This window comes from Salvelinus namaycush, chromosome 42 (assembly GCF_016432855.1).
Source record: "Salvelinus namaycush isolate Seneca chromosome 42, SaNama_1.0, whole genome shotgun sequence".
Classification (NCBI taxonomy): domain Eukaryota; kingdom Metazoa; phylum Chordata; class Actinopteri; order Salmoniformes; family Salmonidae; genus Salvelinus; species Salvelinus namaycush.
This window is the reverse complement of record NC_052348.1, coordinates 3,473,683-3,495,580: the sequence shown is the minus strand read 5'-3', so window position 1 is coordinate 3,495,580 and position 21,898 is coordinate 3,473,683. Positions and strand designations below refer to the sequence as shown.

At 44.6% G+C, this 21,898-nt stretch overlaps 1 protein-coding gene across 1 annotated transcript in view; it reads right to left on the bottom strand.

The window, feature by feature from the left end:
- Positions 1-3,035: 3,035 nt before the first annotated feature.
- LOC120035142 (RING finger protein 24-like) overlaps positions 3,036-21,898 on the bottom strand; it is a 59,415-nt gene continuing 40,552 nt past the window's right edge. Inside the window, exons 3-6 of the mRNA XM_038981939.1 lie at positions 20,779-20,821; positions 20,132-20,173; positions 11,180-11,259; positions 3,036-8,457 (exon numbers count right to left, since the gene is read on the bottom strand). Coding sequence (XP_038837867.1) covers positions 8,301-8,457; positions 11,180-11,259; positions 20,132-20,173; positions 20,779-20,821 — 322 coding nt within the window. The 3' untranslated portion in view covers positions 3,036-8,300. The remainder of the gene's footprint in view (positions 8,458-11,179; positions 11,260-20,131; positions 20,174-20,778; positions 20,822-21,898) is intronic.

Here is a 21,898-nt window from a genome sequence, read left to right as displayed (position 1 = left end):
GTAGTAAGTTAGTGGTGGCACTTTACTCACTAATCGGTCCGTATTTTATAAAGCATCTCAGAGTAGCAGTGCTGATCTAGTTTTCATGTCTTCCCTGTCCATGTAACCTTAGTGATTATGATATAAAATACAAAACGGATCCTATATCAGTACTCCTGCTCTGAGATGCTCGATACCTCAAGGGCCCCAGGAGATCAGAGAAAAGGAGACCTGCTATAAATTGGTTTATACCTGAGAATGTGTTTGTCCCAAACCAGTAGAGAAATGATTTTGGCTGATTTCTCATGATAGTCTTAGTCAATCACAGTTTATCCTGTACAACAATATTATCAGACACAATCTAAACCAGGGGTACTCAACTCTTACCCTACAAGGTCCAAAGCCTGCTGTTGTTTTGTTCTACCTGATAATTAATTACACACGCCTGGTCTCTTAGGTCTAAATCAGTCCCTAATTAGAGGGGAACAATGAAAAAATTGCAGTGGAACTGGCTTCGAGGTCCAGAGTTGAGTTTGAGGGATCTAAACCAGCCAATCCTTAATTTCACTCAACACCAGAGAAGGGAACAGTAGAGACGTTCTGATTGGCCAAAGCATGTTGAGAGAGAACAGTACAGACACTCTGAGGCCTGTTGTTGCTGTGGAGCTCTGAGGTAAGGAAAGTGTGAGCAGAGATGGTAGAGAAAGCATGACACCCCACTCGTTTTGGGGGTGCCCCATGGCAAGACATCTCACTGCCCAACAAATTCTGGGCATGCGGGAGGAGACCAGAGCCAACTGTCCCCCCTCTCACATGAACATACCAGATATTGGGCGCATTCCTCTGCCGAGGCGTTGTTGATGCCTGCAAGATCTTACAACGCCTGGAGAGGTATTTTACATATCAGCTAACCACGTTCTAGCAATCTGTCAGCCGATGACACAGTCGACGACGTGGCACGCAACCATTGGTTGAGGCATGCAATGGCTGAGCAGTGGAACGTGACCAATATGAAAGAGCTGTGAGTTCACGCGGGAAAAGCGTGCTCACGCAAAAGAGGAAACGCCCACTTAGACTGGAACCTTAAAAAAATGTCCGCAGGCAAACGGCCTGAGTAAACTCTTATTTATCAACAATCTTTGGTGAGGTTAGGCTTGTTGCCATTTATTAGACAAACCACCCTTCCACTTTGTTTACTGTTGTAACAGGAATGATACGACAGCGACTGAATACCAGTGTACTGACACTGGAAGTTCATACTGGCACCGTGCATTTACCTGCCAAGTTTGGCCACAAGCTAATTGATGTAATATGGAGTGTTGCTGTGTTTGGGGTGGGTCTGCATCTGTACTAGTTGGTGTTACGCAACTAGCGATGCAGTGTGTGAGCCAAGAGTCTTGATCAGCCACTTGAGTACATTTCCACCCTTGGTATTACGTCATACCAAAGTCCTACACTACAAATCAGGTTTGAAGCATTACAGAGGTATCTTTGGTCAACTGAGTTCAACTCGGGATAACCAGTACCACCAAAGTGTCTCACCTTTTAGCCAGGTACATTTCTATGGCAACGAATTCTTCAGAACTAACTTGCTCCGGGGCGGGCTAACTCCATTTATCCTGAATGAAGTGTCTGAGCTGCGAGTTGAGGACTAATGAAAATCAGATGCCCTCCCTCTCGCATAGATTGTGTCATAATAATTCATAAGTATTTATTGTGTCCCTTTCTGGAAATGTATTGCATCTCAACAGCATCACCAATAGGTGCATAAATACATAAATCACTAGCAATAACTACAGCAGCGAACACGTGGATACAGTCCGTAATTCAGTTTGTAAATTTTGGGAGGGGTTGACCAGTTATTTATTCAATTGACTTATACTGGTGGCAGTGGAGGCTGCTGAGGAGAGGACGGCTCATAATAATGGATTGAATGGAATGGTATCAAACACATCAAAGATTTGGTTTCCATGTGGTCAATACCATTCCATCGACTCCTTTCCAGCCATTATTATGCGCCGTCCTCCCCTCAGCAGCCTCCACTGACTGGTGGGAAAGAATGATGAATTCTGTATCGGCAGCTTGATGGTAAGAGTTGGTACTCCTGGTCGAGTGGGTTTGTCAGGTCAGTGACAATTCTCGCTCCTGCCCGCACTACTCTCTCCAAGAACAGCTCTTCCATGTTCTTGAGATTAAACTCCACTGATGCACAGTAAAACGTTTGTATGACTTAATACAATTATTTAAATAGGATTGGGGGGAAAAAGGTACTTGTGTACAAAGATGGCATGACGATAAGTAATAAAATAAAGACGGCACTTCTAAAAGCCTATCACCATATCTACGGACAATAAACTGCATTTTATTGATGGCAATTTGAATGCACAGAGTTACCGTGACGAGATCCTGAGGCCCATTGTCGTGCCATTTATCCGCCGCCATCACCTCATGTTTCAGCATGATAATGTACGGCCCCATGTCACAAGGTGTACACAATTCCTGGAATCTGAAAATGTCTCAGTTCTTTCATGGCCTGCATATTCACCAGACCTGTCACTTGAGCATGTTTGGGATGCTCTGGATCGATGTGTACGACAGCTCGTTCCTGACAATATCCAGCAACTTTGGACACCCATTGAAGCGTGGGACAACATTCCACAGGCCACAACTCTATGCGAAGATGTCACACTGCATGAGGCAAATGGTCACACCAGCACCTGACTGGTTTTCAGATCCACACCCCTACTTTAGAAATTGTTGTTTATATTTTTGTTCAGTATAGCTTCCTTCATAGTATGCCCCTCAGGAGTATTACCACATCTTCACGAGATCTGGCTAACTATTTGACACGGTAAACAATCACCTTCCGCTGCAGTACAATGTTAAAGTCGCAATCTGGGATTGGAGTGGTTACATTTCACCAGCCCCATCCCTCAGCTGTTTACAAAAAATGAGGCGGTGAACCACTGCTGTTTGAATCCCGTATTGCCCCTTTAAAGATGCTGCTACAACCAAGTAAAGGAACTTTACTAATAAAGCATAACAGGCAGTCATTATTTCCAAAATGTGGTAATTTTATTTACAGTTCAAGTCAGTCACATGCAAAAAAACATTATGAATAAAACAGAATTAACAAAAGAAATGCATTCATTATTTTTTCTTTCCAAAATGGCAATTAAATATACAAAAATAGAGCTTACAAATACTGTACAGCAAATTTCTTCAAAAATATTCTGCTGCAGAATTCTTAATTCTATAAACAATGTTATATCACAGGGTAGGATGGGTAGACCCCCCAATGAGGGTGGGGTAGGGTTCACCCATCAAGGGAAGAAAGTGTGGGAGGTTGGGGTAAGATGGTGGGGTAGGTTGACCCACTGAGAGAAGAAGGTGGTGGCTATTGGACATAGTGGGAGGTTGGTATAAAGTGGGGTAGGGGCGAGACAGGGGATGTACTTAAACGGGGGTGGCGCACTACAAGAACTATACACTGAATAAATGCACACCATACACAACATTGAGAAAGTTTTCAGTGAGGCAGTGATGTGTTAGAGGCCCAAGCGGCCAATTACACAGCTTTGACCTTGAGGCCTGGCCCACAAAATGGGTGCCAACAGCTAGGTATACAAAAGATGGTTCACTCAGGCCGTTTACCATTGAAAAAAATGTCTACTTAAGGGGATGGCTCTACTATAGACACCAATGCGATAGCAGCTTGGTCTGGTCTACTTAGTTCATTTGGCTTCCATTGAAACAGAAAACAAAAATGAGGGAGTGGGATGTTCCACTTCCTCTTCTGTCTCTGGGTATACTTTCTGAGATAAAAGCACCTTATAGAAAGGATACACGATAAGGGGTCCGTTATTACGTAATTTGGTTGCTGTCGTGACAAAGAGCCTCACTCTCCTCTCAGTAATTCATGATATTGAAGCAAGTACATCATAGTCCTTTAATATTACAGCCCCAATAGTCTGGCGGTCTCTGGAACACTGCTGACGTCCATGGAGATTACAGTGGGGTGACTCATCACTAAATTCAACCGTCCAAACTCCCAATGTTTTTCAAATAGATTTGGCCTGGTATCTTGTGCAGTAATAACTAGTAGACGATAGGTGATTATTCACTATGAATATACACATTATTCCTTCCTCTTGCGTAAGGGCCTATAACTGCCTGCTGTTCTGGCACTTGACCGTGGCTACTTTCCAGGACTCGGAGAGAACCTAGAACCATGTCTGGTCCGAGAAGCGTGGGGGAAGGATTAGGGAGTTACACAGGAAGAAATGGGGTATAATAGATAAGGGTTCTCTTCTGACCTTCAACTCTCATTTGAAAGAAATCATTACATAATGGCTGGCATTGTTACAATTCTCGGATGGGCAAATGGCAGTTAAGTGCGCAGATGCAGTGTTTGATGGAAGAATTATCGGTGCACAATGCACAACCCCTCACAGTAAAAAGTGTTTATGCAGTATGCCTTCCTACCAACACTACTACTACTCCATGTACAATTACAATGGTACAATTGGTTGCAGGTGCAGTCGCCATTTCATCGCATGCTTTCACATTATCGGTCTCGCCCAGTCCTATGTTATATCTCCCTCTAAACCGTAAATTCAGAGACAACCACACGTAGTAGAGGATGAAGCTTCAAGACCGGCTGTGTTTCATGTTGGCTACGAGTTACAATATGGGAGTCTGGTGGGGCTAGTTGTCAAAAGATAAGTTCGACTGGTCCAAAGTTGGGAGTTTTGAGATGAATATCCGAGTCGAAGTCTCTTTGTACAAAGAGGTGTGTTATATACTTATATTTGAGTGATATACAGAAAGGGTGACACCTCCATAGGTTCCTGCGAGGCAAATTTGTGTGTGTAGCCACACAGAAGAACCCAGAAGAGTCAAACGGGTACCGAAGCGACCCGCACATGCTAGCAACGGCGGGCGCCTTCAATAAAAAGGTTATGGTTTTTCTCATTCCACATTCAGCCAGACTAGTGTCTCTTCGAACAAATGGCCAAAATGAACACACATCGTAAGTAAAGCACAAGTTAAAAAAAATATCATAATCACAATCGTCATCCTCCAACACAATAGATATTATTGGGTGGGGGGGGCATTGTTTCTGATATTGGCAACAAATGTTATACTATTCTTTTCACCAGCTAGCGACAGTAGGCTAACATTCCCCTCGGTTGTTGTTCGAAAGTAAGGCCAATGGACACAGTCAATTTCGTTGGGTGGTTGATGACTCTGTGGTCTTAACACTTCAAAAACGGAAGACAGTTCATAGAATTGACTAGAACTCTAAGAATACCATTCCATTTTTAGGAGACACGAGCGCAGTGGTTCTGGAGCTGGGCCTGATGCTCGGCACTGAAAAAGCCGGGGTCCTGAAAAGTTACAAACACTTAAGAGGGAAGAACCGAATCGACCCTGTTAGGACAGACAAGGCTGTCTTATAAATGAAGGTGTATTGAACGGCATTATTATGACCCATCACCTAGATCTAGTCTGTGACCTTTGACACAAGCTGACCCCTGACCTATGGGACACTGTTTCCCCCTCTGTTCCAAACTATCACACAGCACTTTTACTACAGTGATCCCACAAAAGGTGGTGGAACAAAGCACCAGGGTGGAGGGGTTGGTGTGTGTGTGTGTGTAGCGGTGAACAAAGCACCAGGGTGGAGGGGTTGGTGTGTGTGTGTGTGTGTGTGTGTGTGTGTGTGTGTGTGTGTGTGTGTGTGTGTGTAGCGGTGAACAAAACACCAGTGTGGAGAGCGCAATTGGGGAAAGCGCTAGAATGAGCCTGCTAAAACACCTATTCTCTACGACTGCTGACCAGGGCCTATACCAGCTCAATGACATCTACCGATATGCTGAGTGCTGCCAGAATTTGAACTAGATGCTTAGCCTACATCCCTCATAGCCTAATTAGATCAATGCTAAGCTAAAGCTAAATAGCTTTTAGTAATCACTAAATCATAGAAGCAGCTTTGAATCGTTGACTGAATTGAGAACGAAGTGAATGCCCGGGTGGTCCTGTTACTACATCAGTAACGGCTAGCAAACAAGAGACAAGGTCTGTTGCTTAGTTTGCATAGTGTCACAACTTGGTACATTTCACCAAGCCTTTCACGTTCCAAGGCAGTGCTGTGTCACCCTGTAGCGTTCACTACCATCATTCTGTGTCAAAAGTTGGAAATGGAAATGCAATTAACTGAGCAAACGTGTCTGGTTTTATACGTTTATGTATAGCAGTCAAAATGCAACAATGCCTTAGTGCAGGGAAACTATGGGTCGGGACCCAAAGTGGGACCTGGGCATGTGATAATATAATCACGCACTATTTCTTCTTCATTTGGGTTGTTGGCGGACCATTTGGGTCAGGGAAGGATAATCAATTTCTAATTTGGTGCTCAAACTGGAAAGGTTTAAGAACCCCTGCCTTAGTGGACCAGTATTTGTTCTAGGTTTCATAAAGATTAGCCTATAGAATATATGATTCTAGACATGATCACGTCGGAGACAATATGGAATATAAATCATCTTGTCATTATATGAAGTACTCGTTTACTATTTATATTTAGTGTGTCGATTGGGATAGTTGTTTTAGACTTCCATCAGGCTAAACCTCATTCAAACTCAAACCAGAGGACAGCAAGAGAGGGATTTATTTTTAAACGTAGAAAACCAAAGAGGAGTCTTCCAACTATGTGTTTTCATAGCGCTCCGTTGCCACAAGCTGAATGGAGTAATGCTTTGGGAGCGCTGCGGGCCGGGGGGGTGGGGTTCTTATGTAACAAGAACAGAGGCATATGATTGGATGTTAGCTCTAGGGGTGCCATGGGCTCGGGGTGTTAGGTTACTCTTACTTCCTGGTCGCTCGTCCACAGGAAGTGACTGAGGCCAGGACCCCTCCACAGTTGGGAGTGTGTGTCTGGGGAATTCTACTATTTTAATTTGATTCGACCCTTATAAAACCTCCTAGTGAAAAATCTCTCAATGAAAATACGACCTCGGCATTGTTGCGTTTTAACAATTAGTTCACAAACAGAATAGTAACTATAGTTTTTTTCTGAAATGACAGATGCAGACCGTGAAAGTGGCCACAGAAAGGCCTTGTAAAAAACACACACAGTCTGTGTCCCAAATGGCACCCTATTCCCTAAATAGTGCACTTTTTAGAGAATAGGGTGCCATTTGGGAACGCAGACGCTGAGGTGTGCAGTGAGTAACAAACTGTACAACCTTCATAAGCAAGAGGGGACGCAGAGTCGGATGCACCGGTGAATCACATCCTAGTCACAAACCCACATTCGAACCCATGCCCTCTTAATTCACATTAAGTTGTTTAAACACCAAGTACTGAGGTTGGGCTGACCCTCCCTTCATACACACACCTCCAATATCCTTTTTTGCATGTGTGAGGGAGAGGGAGGATCAGGCCACAGAATTCTGAGGTTCCTTGAGCATCCCACGAGTATCCTGACGTCAATTCATCTGGAGGCTACTGTCCCTTTAAGATAGTATGCCCCCCCCCCCCCCCAAAGAAAAATCTCCACTCAACTAAAAAATGAACTCATGTGGCTCTATGTACACACAAAAAAGGTTCATCGTAATAATAAAATAACCTTGTTGCTACTCCAACCTCCTCACAAGCAATTTAAGTTTGAGTAAAATGTTTAAAGTGCTTGTAGAAAAAAGAAAAAAAAATACAAGTTTAGTCGTTAAAAAGAAAACGAAACGATGAAGCCATTTTCATATCAACGTGTGGTAGTTGTTGGTTTTTATGTCTCTTATTCGTCACACGCTGGTGTCCCCAGAAAAGTGCTTTGGTTGTGAAACGGTCAGAATAGTGACCACGGCTGTGTCCACAAGAAAAAATGCAATTGTCAATAAAAAGAACCGTTATTATAAAAAAATCCGTATGTGAATCCACCAAAGGTAGAGAGATGAGGCAGCAGATTCACTTCTTCGTCGCCGTGAGTCTCTGTCCGCATCGTAACACTGTTGTGTTTCTCCATTTTCTGCCCTGTCTTTTAATCATATATAACGCCTCGATCGCACCTACAGAGTCATTGCGCAAAATGGTGCACGGCATCATCTGGATATGTGTGCAGCAAAAGTTCAGCATTCACCTTCTGCTACCATTTCTGTCAAGCCGCCTACTCATACAGTTCGATGCTACAAGGTAAACACAGCGTTCCATTGGAAATGAATGTACTTCTGGTGTACCAAAAATGCAATGACGCTGTCGGTGTGATCGAGGCATAAGTGTACCTGTACATGTGTGTGTGTGTGTGAGCACTGCGGTTTGCGCTACACCAGATTTTCCACGCCTGGCAGGTGCTGCTGTATGGGCACGGTGACGTCGATGGTGACGTCGATGGTGACGCCCGCCTGTTGGGCGAGCTGTAGAACAGGCATGTTGCACAGCGGGCACACCTTCCTCACCTCCAGCCACTTAATGAGGCACCTGCCAGAGAGAGAGAGGGGTGGGCGGAGGAGGAGGGAGGGAGGAAGGAGAGGGAGGGAAAAGGATAGGGAGGGATAGGGACGGGAGATAGAGGATGGTGAGGGATAGAGAGAAACAAGATGGTTAAATCTTTCTGGAAACACTTATCTCCCTCACTAGCTTTAAGCACCAGCTGTCAGAGCAGCTCACAGATTACTGCACCTGTACATAGCCCATCTATAATTTAGCCCAAACAACTACCTCTTCCCCTATTGTATTTATTTATTTATTTTGCTCCTTTGCACCCCATTATTTCTATTTCTACTTTGGAATGGTAGATTTGCAGTGGAAGAAAGTGTAGTGTTTTACTTGCTAGATTGTATTTACCTCGCCACCATGGCCTTTTTGTTGCCTTTACCTCCCTTATCTCACCTCATTTGCTCACATTGTATATAGACTTATTTTTCTACTGTATTATTGACTATGTTTTGTTTATTCCATGTGTAACTCTGTGTTGTTGTATGTGTCGAATTGCTATGCTTTATCTTGGCCAGGTCGCAGTTGCAAATGAGAACTTGTTCTCAACTAGCTTACCTGATTAAATAAAGGTGAAATAAAAACACATTTAAAAAAAGGGTCATATAGCAGACGCTCTTATCCAGAGCGAATTACAGGAGCAATTATGGTTAAGTGCCTTGCTCAAGGGGCACATCGGCAGATTTTTCATAGTCGGCTCAGGGAGTCCAACCAGCAACCTTTTAGTTACTAACCCAACTCCCTTAACCCCTAGGCTTAAATCCTCACTTGCAAATGTGGGTGACACCAACATCGACTAGACGTGTGTTTCTAGTGTTGTCTATCTAAACACTAGCCCTCTCAGTTCAGCTCTTTGGACTGCTGCATCCAGCTGATCTATTTCTGACTGCTCACAAAGAGCTAGCACTAGAAGACCAGCGGGCTTATTCCACAGGGCAGACTGTTCCGCATAGCAGCTAGAAATAGCTCAGTAGCTGTTAAAAAACTACTTTTTTTTTAAAGACTCATCATTCTCCAATGTGTGTGTTCTATGTCTACCTGTTCTGTGTGTTCCATTTCTATCTGCAGCCATCTACCATCCCCACATGTTCAGCCCTACTGAATAAGGATGCTCTGTGCTATGCATTGTTAACTGAACAGAGAGGGAGACTACAGCGTGAGACAGTACAGTAGTTTGATGGGGCCTAGACTAGAGGCACGTCCCAAATGGCACGGTATACTGTGCACTAAATAGGGAACAGGGTGCCAAAATGTCTGCACTAAATAGGGAATAGAGTGCCATTTTGGGACGCTACACTAGAGCTTCTGCCCATGACTCATTGCTACTGAATTATTTACAGTGGGATGGCAGTTCTATTTTGGTACACTCTGGTCCCGCAGGGGTGGAGAGGGATTCACACATAGGAGTGAAGGGGGAGAGGGACTGTACCACTGTGCTTCCTTCTCACGGTCACCTACTAGAGGGGTGCACATGAGGGGGACAGAGGGAGGCGGGGGTAGTTCATAAATCTTCTGCTCTCTAGTACCATCTAGTTCTCTGCACGGTCCCAGAGGGCCACACACAATCAGTGGAGTGTGTTGACATGCAAGTCAGTGTGTTGTGATTGAGTGGGCCCCGCCCCTGCTCCTGTCATGTGGTAAAAACTAGGCCAAGGCTCGATGTAAACAGACCAATTTAAAATTGTCATGCTGGGGGGAGGAAACTCATTTGACCCCAGGCCATCAGAGACTTCCAATCCATCAAACGCTGCATTGTGTTCCTTTGCACTTTGCTCTCAATCGGTCGTTTCCTTTCTCTGTAATCTCTCGCTCTCTCCATCGCATTCACCCCCTCCCCTCTACTTTCACAGATTTCTTCAGTCTCTCTCTCTGTTGCCGTGTGTCGGGTTACTCTACTTGGAGGGGGTGGGTGCTGTGGATAGCGGTGAAGAAATGGTAGTAAGGGGACCATCACTTTTGCAGCCGAATCATAACATGTTTGACTTGGTGTGAGGAGGGGTCCGGTCCACAATATTGGCTCCACATTGCCCCTCAGCAGAAGCTACTGTTATTGTGCAACTGGGGCTGAGTGCGCTGGAAACACTGGACTAACTGTTGATGATAAACACTCTGTGTGAAGAGGAGGTCCACCATTTTGGATCCACTTTGCCCCTCAAGCTCATCAACAACAGACCAATATTATTGTTATTGTGCGACTGGGCTGAGTACAGTGTGTGTGAATTACACTAGAAGGAGTGAGTTGGAATCACAGTTTGGATGGGAAGGGCTCTGTGTACCATTTTGGGTCCAGTTTGACCCACATGCTCATCATTAATAGAACTTGTTGTTGTGCAAATGGGGCTGCATACTGTGTGTGTGTATTGGACTGGGCTGATTGAGCTGGAATCACTGTGTGGATGTGACTGTGTGAGGAGGTGGGATGCACCATTTTGGGTCCCCTTAGCCCCACATGCTCATCATCAACACAACTTATTGTGCAACTGGGCAATCCTTTGGAATCGCAGTTTGGGTGGGAAAGGGGCTCTGTGGTACAGGGTGTGGCTATTACATTGGGTTATGTAGATGGTGCTCAACAGCACCTTTTAATGTGATTGTGAGACTGGGGCTGAGTGAGTCTGGAAGACAGCCTAGGCTTAGCTGGGCCAGGCCCCATCCACAGGCTCTGTGCACAGTGTGTGGGCATCAGCCAGTCCTCTGGCGTACTTACTTCCTGTGAAAGGCGTGTTTGCACGGGCAAATCCCCAGCTCGTCTTTCTGTTTGAACTCCTCCAAGCACACCGCACATATCTGTTGACACAGACAGAGAGAGAAGGGCGGGGGGGGGGGGGGGGGGCAGGGTTAGCAAGGCAGCAAAGTTGTAGTTGAAGTTTACTGCGAGATCGAGACAGAAAGAGAGACTAAGACAGAGAGGGAACAACAGGGCTGTTAGCACTAGCAGGGCAGAAAAACAGAAATAACGTAAACAGCCAACCACTGCTACTGTCCTGTAGAAAAGGCCTGCATCCAAAACGACACCTTATTCCCTATATAGTGCACTACCCTTATTCCCTATATAGTGTACTACCCATAGGGCTCTGGCCAAAAGCAGTGCACTATGTTGGGAATATGGTGCTATTTGGGATACAGGGAAGGCCTCATTATCCTTGTCGAGGACATTTGTCGCTCAGCAGTACAAATATCCAAACAGAAACACACTAAGAGGTTGTATCTTGTTATTCAGCTTTACAAAAAGACTACATGAACAGAGACAGAGGAGTTTGCATATTGTGGTTTAGCGACATTCCTTCGCACACAATTCGTTTGAGTTGGGCGTCTTATTTCATAGTGAGTTGGGCTGTTCTCCTCTCGCTCACTCAAACAGTACTGCCGACCCTCAAGTTGAGTTGAATTGGTTCGAACACAAAGGTCAACTGCTGTACTCCGGTCGTTGGTGCCACCACGGTCAGCTCAACTGAGCAACTAAAAACAAGCATGCTCTGTGGGTAGATAATCACTCATTGGTTGGACTCGGGATGGAAAATCAAACATGGACTCAAAACTGACCTCCAAAAAACGACCGAATAGACTTGACCCACTGAAGGGAAGTGCTCATTGGCCTATTTTAAGACTTGTGTTTTATTATTTTAGTTAAAACACTTGACAATGACACCATTTCCCAAATCTACAAAGACTTCACAGATGACAGATAGAGGAAGCACACCCAGTCTTTTCCTGGAATGTAGCTTCGAGATATCGGGTTTTGTATGTACCGTTATGGCAACGCATCAAGGATGACAGACGTCAGTATCTCAAACTAAAACATGTCTGGGCATAGCCAGAGGGAGCGTCAACACGCCTTGATATATAATTTGTACACTTCTGGGCATATATTCATGAATCGTCTCAGAGAGTGCTGATCTAGGATCAGTTAGTTTAGCCTTTTAATCATAATGAATAAGACAACATGGACATGGGGACCTGATCCTAGATCAGCACTCCTACTAGATGCTTTAAGAATTATGGGCCCTGGAGCCCAGAGGAATGTCGACGATATAAGCAATCACCTCGATATACCACTTCTCATGCCAGACCCCAATATGTGATTTCTCAGGCCTAGAAAGAGTGGTGACACCTCGAGATAAGACTCCTCGGGCTGGAGAAAGAAGCCTCTCCCTCAAACAGTAGAATGCTTTAATTCAACTGTGACGTTACAGAGGAAGCATTCTGGAGAGTGGAAACAGAAAAGGCCTCTGCACCTGGAGGGTTGTAGAAATTAAACTTACGTAACACATACACACGCACACAGGGGCATGATCGATTCATCATAGCCTCCTGACTAAATCCAGAAATTACACTGTACACACCACTGAGACACACACACAGTCGCACGCACACATCCACCAACCAGACAACGATGATGTTGATTGCGCCCTCAACGTCACACAAGCCATTAAAAACCAGTTGAAACTAGATCCGGTAAGGGTCTCCTCAGCCCAAACCAGTCTGGCCCAGCTGGGTGTGGTGTACCGTGTGTGTACCTCCCTGCGTAAGGGTGCCAGCCCAGGCAGCTAGGCAAATAGGCCTAACTAAGACCAGTAAAGCTAGTTAATAGCCTAGTTTGGCCATGCTGAAGCAAATACTAGCTGTGTAGTAAGACAAGAGAACCCCACTCATGGAGAGAGAGGGACACTTGACTGGGTATTTAAAGTCACTTTTTGTGGAGGGCTGGATTCAATCAATCCTGCTTTAGCAATATTGATGCAGGGATCGTTCTTTACAAAAACTACTGTATGCGCAGTGCACGTACACAGGCCTTATTCTGAAAACCTGTAAGCATTCACCTTAGGTCGCCCAAAGCCAAATCGGCAATGTTATAGGACACCTCAGGAGAAATTAGGCTATGCATCAGTCTCATGGCACCCTATATAGTGCACTACATTTGACTAGAGCTTCATGGATCCTGGTCAAAAGTAGTGCACTAAGTAGGGAATAGGGTGCCATTTGGGACGCAGACTGTTTGTACTGCAGTGCACGTTCGATTGAACGGCGTGCTGAGAGGCAGTGGTTGGTGTGTGTGTGACAATGACTGGGCGCTAGAGAGGCTGAGGTAGTGCGTTTATGGCTGACTGATGAAGCATTGGCCCTACTGTCACAATTGTTTTCTGTGTGGGCGGCGAGAAGTGTGTGTTTTGCGTGTGTGTCGCGTTCTGTGATGAAGCATTTAACCCACTGTCACAATAGGACTGTGTGGACTGGGAGATCGGAGTGTGTGTGTGTGTGTCTGTCTGTGGACACAATGGAGAAGGTACAAGACAACGCTGCTGACAGAGGCAGGATGGAGACCGGCAGACTGGATAGAGCTCATCTACTCACTAGCTTGTCAGTGCTGCTGTACACACACACCCCATTCACTGACCTATTGGCACTATTGTGTGTGTATACATTACTGCCAGTGGTGGTTCCACAACGTTCATGGTGAATCCTCCTTGTAACGGCAGCTCTAACCAGACAAAGCTAGTAATGTTGTACCCCGGACATTGAAATCGGAACATTACCATTATCATTAAGTGCGTCACTATGTCCAAGGGTACTGTCAATCCATATCAGTACAACGCATGACATCTTGTCTTGGGACAACGGCCCAGGAGGCTCACTACACAGTGACGCAAATTACTAGGTCATATTCAAGAATGCGTGTAACATTCCCTCAATATAGAAGAACTGCTAGTGCTGTTAGAGTTGGATAGAGGGCACATCTTTGCAAATAGGATGTGTGGCAAGCGTGTCCTCTATCCAACTCTATGTGCCTATCCTTTTTACCTGCGGCCATTTGGCTACAGTATTACGTCGGGGCGGGACCTACTTTGGAGTGCTACACTTCAAGGACAAAAGGCATACTTCTCCCCCTCTCCTCCCTTTTAAAAACAGACTAGCTTGGGGCTGGGGATGAAAAGAGGTACTGCCGGCTTAGCCCTCTAAGGTTTCTCTCTAGTCTAGGGTGTAGTTCGAGACAAGACGCCATCCTCTCTGTTGAGCTCCATTGAACACTAAACCCTGGCTCCTTCTCATTCACTAGATCGACGGTGTCCGCTCTTTAACTATGTTGGTACACTAATGAGAGGAGAGGCGTGATGTTCCATACGGCACAAAACTGCATGTCTCAGCACCACCTCCTCCTGTGTGTGTGTGTGGTATCTATGAAAGTGAGCGTTAGATCATGTAGATGAGGAGTGCTTTAAATCTGATAGTTGTGTGCGCGATATGGACCAAACAGCACATCAAAGCACCACCTCCTCCTGGGCTCAGTACAACACACACCCAGGTCTCACAGCGTGTGTGAGTGTACGAGGGCATGTAGATGTATTACTATCACTAGAATAAATTGGTGTGCCGCTGTGCTCAACTCTGGAAGGCAGTCTCTTTGGGTGTAGCCACGGTTACAAGAGCAACCTGCACTGAAAATAGTCTAAGGAGCCTGCCTACATACAGTTAAAGTTAGCATAGTGTTATTACCCCCCCTCCCAGAGGATCTGAGCCCTAGGACCATGCCTCAGGACTACCTGGCCTGATGACTACTGGCTGTCCACAGTCCACCTGGTCCTGCTGCTGCTCCAGTTTCAACTGTTCTGCCTGCGGCTATGGAACCCTGACCTGTTCACCGGATGTGCTACCTTGTCCCGGGGACCTGCTGGTTTTTTCTCTCTCTCTCCCCTGAACCTGCTGTCTCAACCTCTGAACGACCCTGCTGGTCATGGACGTTTGAACATCTTGAAGAACAACCTGGCCTTAATGGCCATGTACTATCTCCACCCAGCACAGCCAGAAGAGGACTGGTCACCCCTCAGAGCCTGGTTCCTCTCTAGGTTTCTTCCTAGGTTCTAGCTTTAAGGAATTTTTCCTAGCCACCGTGCTTCTACATCTGCATTGCTTGCTGTTTGGAGTATTAGGCTGGGTTTCTGTACAGCATTTTGTGACATCTGCTGATGTAAAAAGGGCTTTATAAATACATTTGATTGATTGATTCAAGAGTCAGGACATAGGGACACTGGAGATAGCAGTAATCATATGAATATTTATGAGACCACTGATCTCTCGCTCTATCTCTGTCGCTGCGGGGGAAAAATCCCGACCACTCCAACCACCGCAAACCCTGGAATACATTTTTATGGAAGAAATTGTCACTCCACTCAAGGAGAGGGGGGGTGGGCGAGATTGAGGGGGAAAGGGAGAGAGAGAGAGAGAGCACTCACGAGAGACTCAGCACCCACGATGTCAAACTATCTGATGCTATGTAACTGCTATGCTAAAATAAACTCAATCATCGCATTGTAAAGAAGTTGTCGCTTTTGATACAAGATGTACAGCAGTTATACAGTAATAATAAGTACTAGGCTATTTCGTGTCTCTTTACTTTTGCTTCCAGCTCAGCCCATATTGATAAAGCTTCTCAGTAGGAGTGCTGATCTAGTATCAGGTTTGCCTTTTAAATCATAATGAATACAAATATATGGACAGAGGGGACCTAATCGGTTAACCCTGAACTAAAGTATTGCTTAATTGGTCAGCTGCTCGATGAAGTTCTGGGTCCATACATGTTAAGAGAAGGGATCAAGAACTGCTAGAACGAGGAGCTCCACCTTCTCTCTTTGTAAGTTATGGCCGAAAGTCCCCTCCCATTCCGAAATTCAAAAGACGCTAAAACATGTTTTTTTCCCAAATAACCGCTGCTCGTTATCCTACGCATCCCGTACAGTCCCGACAGATTCTACAGTACCAGTTATGTTTACGTTGATCTGTCCACGAGAGATTAGAGGGGACCTGATCCTAGCTCAAGCACGCTTTATGAATACTGGCCCTGGCCACCCATTGCTCATCTTGGTCCGCATCCCAGCTTACATAAGACTTTCCTTGTTGCTCTCGTAACACTGAGCAACAACCCAGCAACACAGACCACAGTCCACAAAGATAGCATTTAAAACAAAGCCAGACGGCCTGTGTCTGATTGAAAAGCAACCGCTCTGCTCCGAATGCCAACAGGCCTCATGAAAATTAACGACGGCAAATGCATTTATTCAGTCTGGCTCTATTATTACCGTTCCACCTAAAGGTTGCTTGGCTTGTGTTCGGTCTGAAGTTTCCCCTAGGTACAGATCTAGTTTCCCCTCCCCAATCCTATACTTAACCATTAGTGGAGAAAATGCTAAACTGACCCAAGATCAGCAGAAATGTCTCTCTTGCGCTGGTTCAGGCTAGGCCAGTTTGTGAGATACAATTCCTATTAACCAAACAATCAAGTTCTCCTTGTACCGTTCTGCGTAGTTCTAATCCCATGTAGCCACTTAAGAAACCCTGTTAAAGCCCTTTGGCTTAATGAGCAGTTTGTTATGTGAGTATTGTACGTGAGGTGCGTGCGTGCGTGTATCAGAATGTGTACTGGTCAGTGTGTATGTGCGTGCCCAGGCAGGCTAACTATGGGTTAGGGTAAGCAGCTCTACCTTGGAAAGGAAATGGGGTCACCAGAGACCCAGGCTGAGGCTAGTGGGGGTTTTCCATTCTGAGTACAACTGCACTGAGCTAGAGGAGAGATGGGCTGCATCTCATTCCTGACAAGTTGCCCTCCTCCCCTCTACAACTGCACTGAACTAGAGGTGAGGGGCTGTGTTTCATTCCAGATGACCAGTTGCCTTCTCTCTATCCTGAAGAGCGAGCAGCATGGAAGGAAACTAGGCAAAAGTGAAGCTATCGGTTAGGCTATATTTGTCCAATGGCCTTAGTGGCCAAGGGTCGATTTGAACTGTGAAGCGGAGATATTTCTGGAATTAAACGCAACTGGGGACAAAGAGCTTTTGAGTTGGAGACAGTGAGGGGGCGTAATGGGGACCTGAGTGGGGACAGTGGATCACCCCCAGGGGCCCATTTAAAACTACTGTTGAGGGCCACAGTCCCTTGGTCACCAGAGATGTCCATTGCGAAGCTCATAAAAAGCAGTGTGTGTGTGCACGCGTATTCAAACTGAAAAACAATCAATCTATAGGCAATTATTGGCAAACAGGGAGCATTGCTGCTCCTACCAAACCATGCCCCTGTAATGGTATTTCATTCATGCTCCTGATATTATCAGTAGTGCTGTGAACATAGACCTTGTCTGTGTCCCCATAAGGCTCTGAACAAAAGTAGTGCACTATGTAGGAAATAGGGTGCCATTTGTGACGCAGAGCCAGAGTTAGGCTTATCTTATTAAAACGATAGCGGCCGATTCATTCAAAAAAGTAGGCCTCTGTTTGCTATGGGAAGGATCGCATGTGAAAATACGGCAAGTCAAACGGAGCCGAGAGCTTATTGAAGCCAAAGCCAAAGCTTGATAATGTCAACACTCAACAGCGCAACAGCCACATACAATAGTCCTACATTTTGATTAGCCTTCTTTGCCACAAGGTTTAGGCATAAAATGTTCCTTTAATGTTAGATCCTGGCGTATAATATTCCCCCAATGTTCTTTGAATGGTAAATTGCTGCGGCTGTACAGTGCAACGTCACAGCAACACTATCTGACAGAGTGTTATGCCCATTGGCTGAGTACTATCAAGGACACTGTAATACTGAACTGCCACAGTATTGAGCTGCTGCGCTTCCTCACACAATACAACCCCCGTCCATCATACACCAAGGACACGACGTGATGCGCCGCAAGTGTGTAGACCTACGTGTATTTACACGGGTTATGTTCAGCTGGATACAATGAATGTATTATTCACAGCTGTTGTAGCCATGCTCTGTGTCAAATGGAGGTTAGATGTATACAGCTGCAAGAGGCGCAATCTATACACTTTTTCCAAAACATTTACTTGGACAAGGCCCTTTCAATAAAATGGGTCATTCCCCCGGCCAGCGTTGGTGAGTGTTATTGTTTTTCAGCAATACATAACTTAGCTGTCCAACAATCACACACACACACACACACACAGACACAGTAGCGCTCTCCCACTTTTAAAGACATAGAATAACTCAATAATGGCTACATAACTAGAGCTCTGCACGGTGGGAAATTCCTGCCCTGCCGGTGAGCCGGTCGGTTAGCGACGTAGCGCGTTCGCTCCTTACACACGGGTGCCAGCGCTAGCCTTTTCATTAGCATGAACGTGCTAAAGGGAGTAGCAGGGGCTAGCGAGAGGCTAGTAGGGCCACTTGGGCCCAGTTTAACAGGGGCCAGGGCTGAGGCTATGAATGGGATCTGTGGAAAAGGGGCTAACGCTGCTAGCTGTACAGCTGGGCTGACATGACTTTAACACATTGTCCGACGCAACAGATGGACTGTAACAAGCTCCAGAGACAGTACAGACATGCATAATGAGAGAGGACATGATGCATGCACACACAATGTGCGTCTTCTGACATGGATACCCTAAACATGAGACAACAATGACAATCTGCTGAACTAAATCGGTCTCGACAGGTCCACTTTGCATAACTGGGTTCCCTCGCTATTTAAACAAAATGTTATTTAATATATTTTTGGGATTTAACCAGGTTAGTCTAGTTGAGATACAAATCAATTTTTTTAAGAGAAACCTAAGGGAGGTTGTGGCTATTGAACAACCAGTTCGCTTCAGACGACATTGATAAATCTGCTTCATCAATATCACACGTTTCTAAATCAGTAAGTAGCCTAAATGTATGTCATGGGACCCATATACAGGACCCATATACAGTAACAAAGCAGTAAAAAACAAACCAATCCATGTAAATACCAGACCAATGGAGACTTCAGTTTATCAAGCGCAGCGGGTTCAGACAGGAAACCAGAGTATATGCATCAGCTGACGTCGCACCAATCATATTCCACAAACACTTCCTACCTTAATATGGTGGTATATTTAAGCTGACCAGTTTTACTCACATTCTCTTCTGCCTCTACTGCTGTTGGTTACTCGATCGTTTGCGGTTGCATTTTTGTTGTTCACTGCCTGTAATTATTAGGCTCTTAAAAAAGGTGCACTATGCAAAAATCACTCCGCCATAACCTGGTTGCAAAAATTCTAAGAGTTTGCCTAATTTCAGTTTGTGTAACAAACAAGCAAGTAGTGTAGAGAATCATTGTACCATCTGAATCACTGTGAAATAGATTTCCCATAACCAAAAACATTTATTTTCAGCTGTTTGAAGCTGGTGTACAAAACCGAAAGTAAAAGACACAAAAACAAAACTTAAGAACGGGAAACATAGAAATAGCTCACATAGAACATATACACAGCTTCTTAGACTTGCTTTCAATGAGTGACAGATCTATAACTCCTACTTCTATGTGAATTTGGTCAGGGGTCACCAGAAAAGTTACATATTACAGCTTTAACATGATGCACACTCTGGCAGTGAGATAGGGTTTGTGTTACCTCGAAGGAACAGAGCCTAACATATTGCAATCTTTTTCTAGATAATGGTTAAACAAATACATGGCGTTTGTCATCTGAAATGTTGCATTTGAGAGAACCGAAGTTCAGTACCACGACCAAACACAGTTACTGATAGGTTACATCAGCTAAGCTTGTCAGTTGTATTACAGAATGTCCCTGTCTGGTCCAATAAAAGTTTCAACACCTGGTGCAATGCTAAACAATATCAACTCAAAGCCCATGAAACACAGTATCAAGACAATAGAACAAGAAAAAATGTAAGCGCTTACCTCATGCAAATTTAGCTCTTTGACCTTTTCCTTCTGTATAACCTGAGGGGAAATAAAAAAGGCATACAATTAGAATTGACAACACAAACACACTTTTTATCAAAGGAAAGATCCAGAAGTGAATCCAATACATTTTTTTTTTTGTATTAGAAGAATGGTGACGTATGAATGGACAGCAGAGTTCAGTTCAGTTACAGGCAGTGATGGTCCTGTGTGGCTCAGGCCCAAGCCCTCACCACTCACTTCAAGGGATTAAAAGGCGCATCAACAAAATCATTACTTTTTCGTGGCAGGTTAGGAGAATTTACGCAGCAGGGTTAGGATCATTGACGTGGCATGTTTGGAGACTTAGGTTAAGGTTAGGAAAAGGGTACGGGTTAGCTAGTCAGGCCTGGCTGGCTAAAACCGGCCGTACATTTGATAAAAGGGCGAGTCCCTCACTTCCACTGAAAGTAGCCCACCATCCTACTCTGTTGCCTTCTACAGCATGTATATTATGGGTGTGTATTATATAATGTGTATATTCAGCAACAGAGGATTTATAGACTACAGTGACATACTGAGAAAAATAAACCATGTTCATAGTATTTTGTGTGTGTGCGCACGTGTGAGCGCACGCGTGTGTGTGTAGACGACGGGCCTCTTACTTGTTTGTATGCATACAGCTCCTTGTGCGCCTGGTGCCTTAACCTGCAGGGACAACGCAGAGAAACACAGCATCTCTTCAATTAGTAAAGGAGCCGCTACAACTCGCCAGTTGCACTCACTGTACATTCAGATACAGTGACAAGTCAATAGACCCTGAAACAGGAAGTGAGCAGCTGCATAGATAGAGAGCATTCAGGGCAGCAAAGCATGGCTGATTTAACGATTTCCATTCAAATCTCCAGCAGTGAAATAAAAGCAAGTCAAATCCAACTGTTTAGACGCTGTAGAAACCAGTGGTGTAAAATCCAAAAGCAAAAATACTTCAAAGTACTACTTAAGTAGTTTTTTGGGGGTATCTGTACCTTTACTATTTATATTTTTGACAACTTACTTTTACTCCACTACATTCCTAAAGAAAGTAGTGTACTTTCTGCTCCTTACATTTTCCCTGACACCCAAAATTACTCGTTACAATTCAAATGCTTAGAAAATGGTCTAATTCACGCACTTATCAAGAGAACATCCCTGGTCATCCTTACTGCCTCTGATCTGTCAGACTCACTAAACACAAATACTTTGTAAATTATGTCTGACTGAAGTGTGCCCCGGCTATCCATAAATAAAAAATTGTGCCGCCTAGTTTGCTTAATATAAGGAATTTGAAATGATTTATACATTTACTTTTGATACTTAAGTATATTTAAAAACAAATACTTTTAGACTTTTACTCAAGTAGGGTGACTTTCACTTTTCTTTTAAGGTATCTTTACTTTTACTCAAGTATGACAATTGGGTACTTTTTCCACCCCTGGTAGAAACAGACATTGATGACAGTGCTGCAGTTTGGAACTAGTCAGGTCTACATTGGATTAAAAATGATTTTAGTGCTACGAAACTTTCAGGAAACTCACCCCTGTACAATATCTTGACGATGGCAGCCTGGATTCAATCTTAACCTTCAGTTGTTGTTTTTTTTATCTTTAGTTTTGAAGTCATAAATCAATCCAGATGAGTTGATGGAAGATAAAAGCTACGGTCATTGTAATAACCACTGAATTGAATCCAGGGCTTTCCCTATGAAGTCTTTATACACACACAGTAAATTCTGTCTGTCATCGT